Source organism: Homalodisca vitripennis, chromosome 4 (assembly GCF_021130785.1).
Source record: "Homalodisca vitripennis isolate AUS2020 chromosome 4, UT_GWSS_2.1, whole genome shotgun sequence".
NCBI classification, from domain to species: domain Eukaryota; kingdom Metazoa; phylum Arthropoda; class Insecta; order Hemiptera; family Cicadellidae; genus Homalodisca; species Homalodisca vitripennis.
The window spans coordinates 67,710,386-67,724,858 of NC_060210.1; the positions used below are offsets into that span (position 1 = coordinate 67,710,386).

A 14,473-nucleotide genomic window follows, 5' to 3' on the forward strand; every position below is an offset into this window, starting at 1 on the left:
TTTTGTTTAAGCACACTTTTTTTAACCAGGAGCTTGTTTAACAAAAATATATGCAGTAAAATACATTAATTACAAAAACACAGGTGGAAATTTAATGATGCATTAGTGATGATAAGACACTGACACTACAGACAAATAAAAAAAGTTTACCAAACTAAACCAAAAATAAACTAACTCTAACAACGGAACAGGTAGATAGCTTAGTGCAGTGCCTGCCAAATTGTGCTTTGCGGCACTATGAATGATCACGAAATCCTGTCATGGATGCCGCAGTTGAGCGACAGTGATTAACAAAATAAAATATTGTGTAAAAATGTTTAAACATTATAAGATTTGGGGATATAAAAGCATCTGACCACTCGTATTTTTTATTCTACAGTACTCGTTCTTGACATCCTCTTTTCTAGGGTGTTTGAGTTAGGGTGCATTGACATGAAATATATAAATAGTTGAAGGATGAAAATCATCCCAATGCTGATAAATTTATAGATAAGGACTATGGAATTGTTTGACAAGTTGAATAAACCTTAAACCAGTCGGACAAAGTGGAACAATGGTTTTGAAAAGGAACTCAATCTGTTAAAGGGTATCTATCATGTCTAAAGGTGATTGCACTAGATTTCCCGCCTTGAATCAGTTTATTGTACCACATTATTGGTGCATATGTGGAGTACGAGCCTAATGACGTGTTTTTGCTGTATATATCCAAACTGAGTGTGTATTTTCTTGAATATCTCCCGATGTTAACTATACAATGTAGGTATCAAATTAATTTCACTAAGAATGCATCTAAACGTTGAAAAGAGTGAACACCAAACAGATACTACGAGGGTAGGCTGAAAAGTAATGCACACATGCTTGTAAAACGCTATTGAAATGAGCTATAGAAGCACACCTGGTGGCAGTCGTAAGTACCACTTCTCCTCTACACTCATGTGCAGTTTGAAAACCTTGCATCAATTCATTGTATAGTTAGCAGCGTAACCATGCAGACGGATTCAAATGCTATGTCTATTAGATGTAAACATGCTATTATTGAATTTTTAACTGTTGAAAAAGTGAATCCTACCTAAAGAGTGTTTGCGGTGATAATGCTGTTGATAGATCCACTTTCAATCGATGGATGATAAAATTTCATGGTTATGGGCCTGGAAAAGCCATAATTGTTGATGGAACATGCAGTGGACGTCCAATCACTGCCACAGACGACAAGTATCACAAACTCGATGATTATTTGATTCAAAGTAATCGGAAAATCACCCAACAGCTTATCGCAAACCATGTTGGAATATCTAAGGAACGTGTTAATTTCATTATCCAACAATTAGGATATCGGAAATCTGTGGACGATGGATGCCATGTCGTTTAACAGACGAGAACACACAATGTTGAATGAAATTCTGTCAGCAACTTTTGCAGTGCTACCATGATGAAGGAGACGACTTTCTTTTGAATATCGTGATGGGGGATGAGTCATGGGTACAGCATTATAATCCAGAAGAAAAAAGACAAATCACTGAATATCGATATTTGGGTTCTCCTGCGACGAAAACGTTCAAAACACAAAACCCATGTTTTGGTATGCTCATTGAGTTTATGTGACCGATTATCTGGAAAAAGGCACAATGGTAAATTCGTCTCAATACATAGAGACTCTAAAATATCTTTGACGTTCAGTTTGTCGTGTTAGAGGCAGCTTCGAGCCAATAATCTTACAACACGATAACGCTCGTCCGCACACACTTCGCACGCAACTGAAGAGGCAGTGAGAAAGCTGAAGTTTGAACCAATTCCACACCCTCAGATCTAGCCCCCTGCAATTTTTATTTTTTCCCTCTATTCAAGACAGATCTCTAGGGTACTATTACACATTTCAGACAATGCGGTGAAAGCAGCTGTTGCGTCCTAGATTCGAGAAAAATTTTTCAGTGACAGAATAAAAAAAACTTGTTGAGAGAAATATATTAGTCTTAATGGTGACTATGTTGAAAAATAGATGAATTATTGTGAAGCTTAAAAATTGTACTTTACTTTACTTTTCACCCGATCTCGTTATTTCTTTTCGTAAGCATTCTACAAGCATGTGTGCACTACTTTTTAGCCTATCCTCGTATGTTAAAGACTGAATTCAAAACGAACTGTTTGCTAGAGTTTTGGTGTAACATAGAAAAACAATACCTGTAAATTGCCAGTAAAGCGTTGGGTGTGTTGATACTTTTTGCCACTTCTACCTTTGTGAGGTGGGCTTCTCAGTTTCAGTCTGCAATTTAGAATATGATATTTTGTACTTTTTTTACTTATGGGCCTTTACTTACATGATAATGGGCCCACGTCACAGTGCTGTGTCGACGCTAACGAACTGACTGATCTCTGTGCTGATGCTAAACATTCATTCAAATTCAATTTTTTCTTGGGTTGTTGAGGTATAAAATATGCTAACACTAACACATTTTTAGTCCACCAGTGACTTTTCAATCCCGGAAACCAAGCCAATTGTGGGCTTTCCACATTTATATGCATACTGTTCATGACGTAGAGAAGAGAAAAGTTTTAATTAGAAGAGACATTACACTAATGGTGATACAAGATTTAGGCTCACCCATGGGGTTGTGACCAGCTTTAAGGATAAAAAGTGCCTCTACCCCATTGTCCATTATTGGGGGATATGTCACAGGCCAAAACTTGATCTAAAGACATCCAACAAGGATGCTAGAACCAAATCAAACCCCAGTTGGAGACTGGCTGGGAAAATCCCATCCATCAGAAAACTTGAAGGTTTGGAAGGAATTCACTGCTGCCCAGCACATTTTATCTGGAGTGAACAACGTTTTAGCCATGTGGTTATTCCTCATCCAGGAAACTCACCCATTGATTCCTCAAAAGGAGAAACTACTTTCTCATCCAAAAATTAGTTGGAACCCAGAAGTAAGGTTATCTACCTAATTCCCTATGATGGTGACTTGTCTCCTGTTGAGGTCAACAACAACCGGTATTGTAAGGAAATAGGAAAACCTTACTTCATTGGGTGTGACGCTAATGTTCACCACAATCCAGTGTGAGGAAGCATCGACACTAACCGTAGAGGAGACGAGTCATCATCATAGGGTATAGAGTCAACCAGATGTTTAAAATATTGTACAATTAATCTTTTATGTTGGCTCAATGTAAACAAACACGTTTCTAAAAATGTTACTGTTAACTTTTTCCATGATTATTCCAAGTCATCTATTATTTTATAATAATGTTAAATAAACCAGTTATGTAAAATTGACTTTTATTTATATCTCCTCAAATTCAATAAATACACAAGTGCACTACACAAGGCCACAACAAGTTAATTGGTGATGAATAAACAAGAAAACAACCAGAACTTCAACGGGAGGTTATTGACTATTTACTAGCCCATGAACACAAATATAACTTTATATGGTTTGTATCTAAAACCCTATATCAAATCAAATTACATATGGATACAGAACAATTCAAGCAGTTTTTATAAATACAACAAGCAATGATTACTACTTTAGTAAGTAAACTTTCAACATCATCAAAAACAAAAATCTAGCCCAAAAAAATGAATTAGAAACTAAACAGATTGTAGCCTATGTTATAAATGTTGACAATTTTAAACGTTTAAAAAAATTTTAAACAACGTTTTAGAATTACACTCAGATGAACTATGTAAGTTCAAATAAAGAATACTGTGCTAAGTTATTACTAAATTCAATTGAGCCCCCCAGTAATTTCAACGTAGTTTCATCACTTTCTGTACATAAGTTGCCTAATTAACTACCCTATAATGACTTAATCAAACTTCTAAGAAAACATATGGAACCTAAGAAAAATGTTCTTGTCTCTAAACACCAGTTTCTATCAATCTACAAAGACAATCAGCAATCAATTTCAGAGATTGTAAACAGTTTAAGAAGTAACATAACAAACTGTGACTTCACATCTGCCTGCGATTGCAAAACATTTCCTCTGGACTCAATTAATACATGGAATCAAAGAAAATTATATCTGTGAACAACTCTTACCAACTGAAATTTCTGTATTTAAAGATATTGTATCGAAACTATAGCTTTAGAAACAACTAAATCCAACTCTAAGCTAATTGCACAAAACATCCAGCCTCATCGATACCAAATATCAACAAAGTTTTTCACTCATGTAGTCTCAACTAAAGACGTAACCATTCCCCAACCCCACATTGTACGTTCAACGGGTCAGATTCAAGGCACACGCCTACTTCAAAGTCTCGAATCATCTATGATGATTTAAGAATTAGTGGGCTACATTTACGTTGCAGTAAATAACCATCTATCCAAAGAATGTTGTACAGACAAAAAGAAGCTATGTTGCTCCGAATGTTCTAGGCTTGGACATGTCAGTAAAGTTTGCATCACTTCACTTATTTCCAAAAAGTCCGAATCCAATAAACAGTCAACCAACCAAGTATTTGACATACAAAACAATCAGTATGGTACTCAAAACATCATAGACATTTTCAAGATACCAAGCGTTTCCAAGCCTTGGTAAATGAAGACACAGCAGTAAAATTTGAAGTTGATTCCGGGTCAGGATACACCTTTCTACCACAAACTATGTTCAACCAACACAGTCTAAACATACCACTTTAACCTACAAACATAGCATTTAGATTTATATCCAAAATGTGTTTACTCCAAATGGGAAGGTAGAAGCTTATGTGAGTTACAAATAAATGCTTTCAAAGGTGAAATGTACATTGTACCAGGCAACTACCTGCCTATATTAGGGCAAGTATGGATCTGCAACCTCAAAATTGACTTATTTGATGTCGATAACCAGCAAGCAACTTCTCAACCCTTCAACTCTATCAATAATGAAAACGTATCATCAGCATTCCCTGTTATTTTTAACAGAAAATAAGTTGCATAACTGATTTCAAAGTATCACTCAAGCTACGAGAGGGCACCAACCCCATATATCACAGAGAGTGTGATATACTATACTCATTGGGAAGATAAGTAAATCATGAGCTAGATTCTTTAGAAGGAATAATCAAAAAGATCGACTGGAGACTACTCTCCCTTTGTAGTCATTCCTAAAGTAGACGGTGGAGTGCGCCTCTGTGTCGACTATAAGGTAGGAGTGAACAAAAGTTTGACAAACTATCAATCAAGAAAACTGAACTTCTACTAAACAATCTATGAAACTCCAAATACTTCTGCCGATTAGATCTATACAAGGTGTATCTACACATCCAGGTAGACGATCCATCCAGTGAGATACGGACAATAACAATTCACAGAGGAACATACAGAATGAACAGGCTATCCTTCGGTATCAAATCAGCACCAGCAGAGTTCAACTGTGTCAGCGACCAAATTCTCAGAGACATACCCAAGACCGAATACTACTGTGACGAAATTGTAGTCCACGGCTCAACAATGGAAGAATGCAGATCCAACTTATACGCATGTCTCAAGCAACTGCAGAATAACTGTTGTTGAATAATTTGTTGATTATATTGTTACCATTTTAGCTCTACTGTTGTTAAATTTTCTTTTTAGAGCATTACTCATTTAAGTCGGATTTGTTAATATTATTATTATAAGGCTTGACTTTGTTAATCACACATTGTGTGTTTAAAAACAATAAATGTTTCTGATTCTGAATTACCTATATTGCTTAGTTTTAACCTTTCATGTTATTTTATCCTGCTATGTATCTTATTATTTATTTCAGTGTTATATTATGGTCAGATTGTTATGCCATTTTAATGTTTATTATAAGTTGTTGCTTTTTGTTGCTTACCTTTTTTTACCTGTTTGAGGCTTAAGTTGTTATAAATTGTTATTTTTGGTAAAGGTATTGCATATGGTATGATTAAGTCTGTTCTCTAATTTTATATTGTAAATAATTAAGACATAACACATACTTCAATGTATTATTAATATATTGTAAATTTTGACAACATCTATTGCATGTATAATGAATGCTTAATGATGAATAAAGATGATTGATTGATTGATTGATTGAAATTTGACCTACACCTCAATCAAGAAAAAAGTGTTCCTTCTTTCAGGAAAGCATAGAGTTCCTAGGTCACATTGTAGAACACAAAAAATCCTAAAATTATCTGGGAAGATCAACGTAATCCTGAAAGTGAAACATCCCACATCAATTGGAGAAATATGATTTCTAGGGAACAGAAACAGTGTGGTCTTGGATTGATTGAAGCAAGAAATTGCCAGGGAACATGTTCTTACACTTTTTGACCCAGCCTTACCAGTTCAACTCGCCTGGTAAAAATCATGCTTATTTTAAAAAAAGATAAAGGTGGAAAAAGCAACAAAATGAAAATTAAATCGTAACAGTCTTTCAGGTAAGCAGGCTGGCAATGTTTTCTATGGATCGGTGCAGAACTGGATTTTCATTTCCGGTTTCATGTTGAGATTACTCAATGATCTGGAGGTGGTTGCTGTTGTTGAATTAGTAACACAGTTTAAGCTCTAGTTCACCTTCCTCTTGTTTTCTCATTGTCTCTGAAGTCGAAACGATGTAATGAGTTCATTTTGAGCTTCTTTGTCACCGACTTATTTTGGAAATCTTCAGACAAATATGACTCCAGTTTTCAGGACTCAAGTCTGTTTTTGCTTCTAAGAGGAAGGTGAACTGGATGTTAACTCAACATTCATATTGAATCAAGCCTTCCCACCATAGCTACGTTACGTGTGTAGAAGACTTAGAAAGATATTTACAAGTCAAAATAATTGAACTTCTAACTCTTTATCCATTTTACATCTTCCAATCCTTGATCTATCTCCCCCAATGCCAAGGTAGAGTGGAGGAAATAAATTAAACTCATTTCTATGAGACTATGAAATTGCTTATTAATTTGCCACAAAATAAACTTTTAGTATAACAAAGTATTTTAATAATGTCTTATAAATGTTATGCAACTAGAAATTAGATCATTGTATTAGGTACATATTCTTTTTACTAAGAGGATGATTTTTAAAAAACAAGAATAGTTTTGAGCAAGAGAAAGTGTATTTATGAATGTAAATTGTATTAGACTACAATACTGAACATTTTCTACTGTTCAACATAGCCATAATTCATATCTAAACATTTGTTAAGCTGTGGCACCTGCTTTTTGATCCCCTTATCAAAGAAATCTGCAGTTTGACGTTATACCAATTAGGACAGTTTCTTTTCAGGACATGTCATCACTTTCCATTGACTTTCCACCAAGAATAACTGTTTTTAGATGTAAACAGGATGTTGGGTAATAGTGCAAGTTTTCCTTGAGCATAGTGGCAGAGAAACTGTAATGGCCAAGTACACACAGCTGAGTTAGGTTTTAAATAACATCGGATAATGTAACAGTGTATCGTCAATAGTTTGTATTATCCACACCATTTGCTCCTCTACCCGAATTAATTGTATTTGCCACGTCTTGACTCATAGCTTTGATAGAAACTACAAAACCATTGAGGACTTAATTGTAACTGATCCGTAGAACAATAATGATAACATGAATAACTGATAAAAACAAAAATAACTGGAACATCATTTAATAGTATCATTTGCACTGTTACTATATTTGTAGTATATTTTGTTATCTTAATTCTGCATATAATATTGTAACAGGAACACAGAAGAGATTATTTAAGAACATGTAACAGAAACTATGCTATGTTGCAAGCAACTTCCTTCCTTTCACAAGAAAGCTGGATACATCAACCCTTGCACCAATAATTTATTTAAAATACCCAGACATAAACTGTTAGAGCCATATAGTTTAACCAACATGCATTACAGAACCCAAGGGTTAATACCAATCCCAAAAATCACATGTTTACAGAAGTAATGACAGGAGCTGATACACCAGTGTATTACAATTGAGACAGATAGTTATACCACAAGAAAAGCCATCAGCTTTACTTAAATGAATAACAAATCTTAGTTTTACTAACTGAACAGTGAATTTTTCTTAACTTTGAAAGGAAGATACTTGATAGTAAAATCTTGATTTAGACCCATATCAATGCTATAAAATTTCATTATCTTGTATGCATACTAAGAACACGATTATACAAATCGATGAGACCATGTCTCATTCAGATAAAATAAGATTATTTCAGTGATTAACATGGTCTGAAATTCTATAAGAAAGGTAATGGACATAAAATCTACAGCAGGCTAAACTACTAAACATAAGCTTTAACAAACAATCTCAACACAAAAAAATAAATTTATGCATTACTAAATTTGTTTAGAAAACTTTTATTTTACATGTACAGTATATAAATCAGTAATTCACATTCAAAACTATAATGGTAGATGTTTAAACAATAACTATATGCTTTTTAAACTCCATATTCTAAACTAAGCCATCAGATGACACCAGTAGAAAAATAACTGTCACTAACCTGGAGGAAGGTTTCGAGTGTCTACTCTGCGTTTCTTCAGTGTCACTTTGCGGAAAACAGAACCAGTGAGAGGCTCGATGACAGCATCGTTTACTGAACGTTTGGTCACCAGAGGGCTCTCACTATCCATCACTGGGCTCCCTATTGACGACTGGTCTATGGAGGTGCTCTCGCTCAGAGACCTCTTGTCCACTACGGGACTTCCTTGGCTCGACTCGTAATCTGTCACAGGAACAGAGACCATGTTTTCTTCAGAGGCAGAATCAGAAGCTTTCTCTTCAACTGATTCAACTTGTGACACTATATCTTCGGAAGGGCAATTGTTGCTTTCTTCCTCATCTTTGCTTTTTATAGTATTTTCAACAACTTTTTCATCAGGTTTAATTTGTTCGATCGGCTCGTTGTTGTCTAGTGTCTTGGTCAAGTTCAGTCTGTTGGCGAAGGCTGTGCGAGTGATAAACTCACAGTCTTGGTGCCGGGGCATGCTACTGTACGCTCGCATCTCTGGCGAGTTTCGTAGAGCTGCCCATGGCGATGGTGAAGCATCTGCAAAAAACCAAACATTTACTTTTCTATAAAAATTTAGTTTTTAAATCATAAGTTCAAAATATAAGCAATAACAATTACAACAATTTAAAAATTGTATTCAAGTTTATTTTTACAAAGAAAGTATCACCTATCAAGATATTTTATACAATATCTATTATTGATTAGGGAAATCTAATACCTTCATCATCCACAGCCTACTGACTAAGCCTGAAAAAATATTTTTGGACAGATTTAGTGATTAACATTTACAATTTTACTCATAGAAGTGTTTTTTTACACATACATAAGTTATAAACTAACTTATGTATGTGTAAAAAAACACTTCTATGATTAAAATTGTAGAAGTTTATGATTAAAATTGTAGATAACCAGTCAACCCTCTCTGGCCACTGGTTAGTAACTCATACCCCCAACAAATCGTACAGGATATGCTGGAACCCTGAGGCCAATATTAATATTGAGATTTGATCTATTGGTATGAGGTACCTTAATGATGTATTGTTGTTTAAGTATGAATTTTCTATGTAAATTACCAGCACGCAATATTTGGGTGTCACAGTTTTAAAATACGAATTGTACTGTTATGATTAGTTTGACGTGAGTCGATTTGTAAAACAGATTGTAAACTGAAATCCGGTCAAGAATAAAGGCCTTATTTATTTATTTATCTCACACAGAGTAATTTGTGGAAAACCCCAAATCCACCAGAAGATGATGATTCACTCTGGTCATGATCAAGTCCAAGTTCTTGACTTACAACATCTTTCTTGAGGATTGCATAGGCCATTCAAAAAAGAAACCTCCTCTGAACTTCCTCAACGCCATCAAGGTTGTATCCCCTATCTTTATTCCAGATGACTGAGACGTATTGAAGATGACATCTTACAAGTGACTTATACAGCATCAGAAAGGTCTCTTTTCTATGAAAGTGTCTCCTTTTTCTTGAAGTTGAAATATATAGTATCAACTTTGGTAATAACTCAACTACTGGACCAGTCAAAAGATTAGCCACAGTAGATATTGTAGAATGGCCACTCAAAAAGCCATGTTAATGAGGAGAGAGAATATATTTTTTACATACATATATTTTTTTCAAATATATTTTTCACATAAATATATTTGAACATGACTCAACAATCTTAAAAACAATTCCAACATTTGAAATAGGCCTAAAGTTGGAGAGGGAGCTAGAATATTTTTTCTGAATTAGCTTACTGAAGCAACCTCCCCTATGTAGTCCTGTTGCTAAACTCCAATTAAAAAGCGAGGTTAGGACGGACACAACAATCTCAGCCATTCCCTTAATAACGAAAGCTGGTATTCCATCTACACCAGCAGAAGTTCTTACTTTTAACTTCTTGATAACAGTAATTACATCTTCTATGTTTAATTGAAGACTCCCAAACTACCAGTGGCATCGGAGTACAATTCCCCTTCCACATCAACAGGCTGATACACTAAGGAAAAGTACTTCCCGAGTAAGTACACAAAGCAACTTTGGATCAGATATGACCTGGCCATCAACCGTCACTGCAAGAACAGAAGTAGGATTCCTCTTAAATCTGTTCACATACTTCCAAATGTTGGCTGGATTAGACGTCATCGCCTTCTCAACACTCTGGGCAAAGATTTTCTTACAAAGAACTAGCTCAGCCTTGACATCTTTTCTGAGGCAGAGACAATAAAATTGTAAAAAGGTATGTGTCACTGGTGCTCCTGATTTTTCTACAGATTTTTTTAAAAATTCTGATTAAGAAGATTAACAAGACGAGGAGAAAACCAATTTGCAAACTTTGCCAATCTTGGCTTATTCAAAGGTATTTTATGTTTTATATCACGAATAATAGCTACATAAAATCGTTAGTGGCAGCATCGATAGAAACATTCAAAAGGATATTAGGCCATTTCTGTTCAATAATTTCACTATAAAGACCTAGATAGAAAAGGTTGAAAGGACGGAAGCGAAGTTGAAATATTCAGCTTTGTGTTCCTTGCAAACCCCTTGAAGACTATGCAATGTAATTTCAACAGATGGGTGTAACCTATCTTCATGAACAAAAGTAGTAACATCACCATCAATTTCAATAGAATTATAGCTAGTAATGACTATGTCCAGGATGTTCAAGTCAGTCATACCGTGAACAACTTGCTGAAGATTCATGCAGTGGATTGAGAACAGAATTGACCTGAGCAATTGAATAAGGGTTACAATCACACTTAAACTTTACTCCACCAAGTTATAACAAAGTGATAGATAATCTACCCGCCATGAAATTGATTTGAGATCAGGTAGCCAGACTAGCTCTTTAGCTATGTTAACACCTAGAACAAATCTTCAGTAGATATGATTACAATAATATCCCAAGAGTTTGAGATTTCAGGTTAAGTCCTTTTGCATGGAGAGCAGGAAAATCTTTGTTCTGTTTGGAGGTTTAAACCCCTCTACAGCACACAGTATCCTCAACATGTTTGATGAGTCAAGACATACAGCATCCCAATATTCCAGAATTATACAACACTGCAAGTAAGCAGTTTGTGAGTTTATTTCATTGGGGAAAGTACCTGAGAAGGTCCAGGAGCGCTGAAGACTCCGCTTCACTGTCTCAACAGCTGCAATGCGGTTGTCTCGTCGCTTACTCGGCCGTCGCACGAACTGGTTCATCCAGTCACCTGACGCTGCAGTCAGCTCCCTAAACCACAGACCAATATTAACTAAACACAAAAAAACTACAAGCTAGAAAAGTAATACGTTTGTTGTAATACAACTGTTAGGCTAACACAATTTTCATTTTCTATTTAAAATTAAACTATACAAAATCAAATTTTATTTCAAGAGATGTTGAGATTAGTAGTAATCACAGCCTCGTCATTGTACACTAACACATGATGTGGGTTTGTTCCTGAGTTCCTGGTGTGATATTATATCACAGGTACTTCGGTGTATTCTCTGTAACAGCTGTACAGGAGGTTAGGTTAGGTGGAACCAACGAATTATACTAATGGAATGCACTCTGGGCCGGAGAAACCGAGCCGAAATCCTGGGCTGCGTTCCGAGTCTGCAGGCGCTGGAAATGGGCAAGAACTCACTCCGCCCATATGGCAGGCATTATAGTAATGATCTAACGTCACTTTAAAACGCCTTCTAGACAATAATATTGTTAGATACCAGAGTTTATTTATTATTAAAAATGTTAATAACTACTTTTTACCGTGGATTTTTGTTTTTAGTTAAAAAAAAACAGATTTTTGTACAATATCAAAATAACTGAGATTTTGACTTGGTATTTTACTTAGAAAGTCGGAAACGAAGATGTCTGTAACGTTAAAATATTTCCCAGGTGAAAAAAACAACTTTTTTTATTTACAGTATTTTATTTCTAAGCGAACTACGTAAAATGTACAAACATGACATACTTAATCTACGTGTTAGAAAATAAATTTGTTTACAAATTTTGGCTTATTCCTAAGTTGGATTTTTTTTATGACAAAAGTTTTCTGTTTTGCGATATGATGAGATGTTATTTTAAAAAATAGTTTAGTCACAGTTTTAATTAAAAATAACTCGTGGCTTCCAGTTAATTCGTCATTAGTTAAATGCCCCTTGAAAACACTACCAGTAAACTGGTTACAAACTCGCAATGTCAATTTAGAAGTGGTCGCATTTGTTTGAGATAACTTGAGCAAATAACAATATTTTACAATTTTCAATACATCATCACTTGATCTACTTAATTTACCCTGAGATTTAAAATCTATAAAAAGTTAATGTGTTCTAAGATCAGAATCATTAGCATGGAGTACAGAACTACCATCGTTACATTTAATACATTTTTCAATACATCTTACAATGACGCCACAAATAAATATAGTATACAATTTAATCCTAAAAACTAGAACTATCATAATTTTCCATGATATACATGGCACTCTCAATTTCATCATCCAAAGACAAATTAAATCCAAATCACACTTATCAGCATCAGGTAGCTCCAATGGCCGTAGCATATGAGGTGGGAAATAAAAAATTGTTGAAACTGCTTCATTTTTGAGGCATTTTCTTAGTGTTTCAGGCAAAATTAAATGGTAATCATGTTCAGTAAAATGTGTACTGCATAAACAGTATGTTTTGTTGGCTTAAAATTTTTTCTCTTTGTCGCAGTAATCCTCTTTTTTAGTAAATTGTCATCATTCAATGGAAAGCTAAAACAAACAAATAATAAAATACAGGAAGATGAAAATCACAAAGATCCAATAATTATAAAGTAGAGTAGGCCAGTAGGTATTGTTTTTAGCAATGATTTGTAAGTTTATGCATTTATAAGTACTATAACGACCAACACTGATATCTTAGATTAATGCGGATGAAATAATTGACTGATAAGCATGTTTTACCACACTTTTAATTATTGGGTAACCCATTTAATAATTTGGCAATACAAAATAATATTGGTGAAAATTACTATTTTGAAAGTTGCAAATTAACATTGACATGGTTAATATAGTAAGAACTTACTTGTGAAAAGAAATATGGCTGCCTTTAGTCCATCTGGACGTGCAGTTGTACGCAGAGTAACTCTTCACCATGTCACGAAATAACAAACATTACTAACATTGACAAATAAGAAAAACAAACTAGTTGAGATGCTCAGATCAGACGTCTTGACGTAACAAACAGGAAGAGTTGCCAACAACGCAAATAACAACAATGATTTGTGTTTCGGCATGAAAAGACGTGATACCGTATCGTCCCGTTGATCGCCGCACAACTCGGTGAGTTCTTGCCCACTTTAAGCGCCTGCAAGTCCATGGATACACCCACAATGCACAGCTGTATGCGACTGGAAAACAATGTGGCTTATGGGCAGTGCGCGTTACAGTAGTATAGTTCGTTGGGTGGAACAAGATGACAACACACACATCATTTAGCAGGTCTACCTACCTTACATGTAGCAGTCGGATGAATTAGGCTAACAGATTTTGTGCAACATCACCACTCCTATAATATTCCTTCTCTATCCTATGAGGCGTGTTCAGAAAGTAAGTACCGTTTAAATAAAAAACAAGTAAAATAATTTTTTCAACACAATTTTATTTCTACATGAAAGTCCAAACCTTAAACTATTTTTTTAACATAGTTTTCACTGATGTTCAAACACTTGTCATAGCAGGTGATCAATTCGTCTATACCCTCTTCGTAGAAGGTTCCCGCCAACGAATGTAGCCATGACTCCATAGCAGTTTTCACTTCATCGTCGTTTTCAAAGCGTTGGCCGTCTAGCTAAGTGCAGGAACAAGTGGTTCGGTAGTCAGACGGTGCCAAGTCTGGCCTGTAGGGCAGGTGATCGAACTGCTCCCAGCAAAATTGTTGAACCAATGTTTGAGTGTCATCAGTGATATTGGGCGGCAAGCATTGTTATGGAGCAACATAATTCCGTTACTGAGCATTCCTCTCCATTTGTTTTAAATTGCCCACCTTATTTTTCTGAAGGTTTCACTAATTG

General features: G+C 35.2%; 1 protein-coding gene across 2 annotated transcripts in view; it reads right to left on the bottom strand.

Moving 5' to 3' along the window:
- The window catches only part of LOC124359457, a 151,544-nt gene that overhangs the window by 74,246 nt on the left and 62,825 nt on the right, over positions 1 to 14,473 (bottom strand). For both annotated transcript variants that reach the window (XM_046812206.1, XM_046812207.1), the window contains exons 4-5: positions 11,535 to 11,662; positions 8,424 to 8,969 (exon numbers count right to left, since the gene is read on the bottom strand). In XM_046812206.1, the coding sequence (XP_046668162.1) occupies positions 8,424 to 8,969; positions 11,535 to 11,662 (674 nt within the window). The remainder of the gene's footprint in view (positions 1 to 8,423; positions 8,970 to 11,534; positions 11,663 to 14,473) is intronic.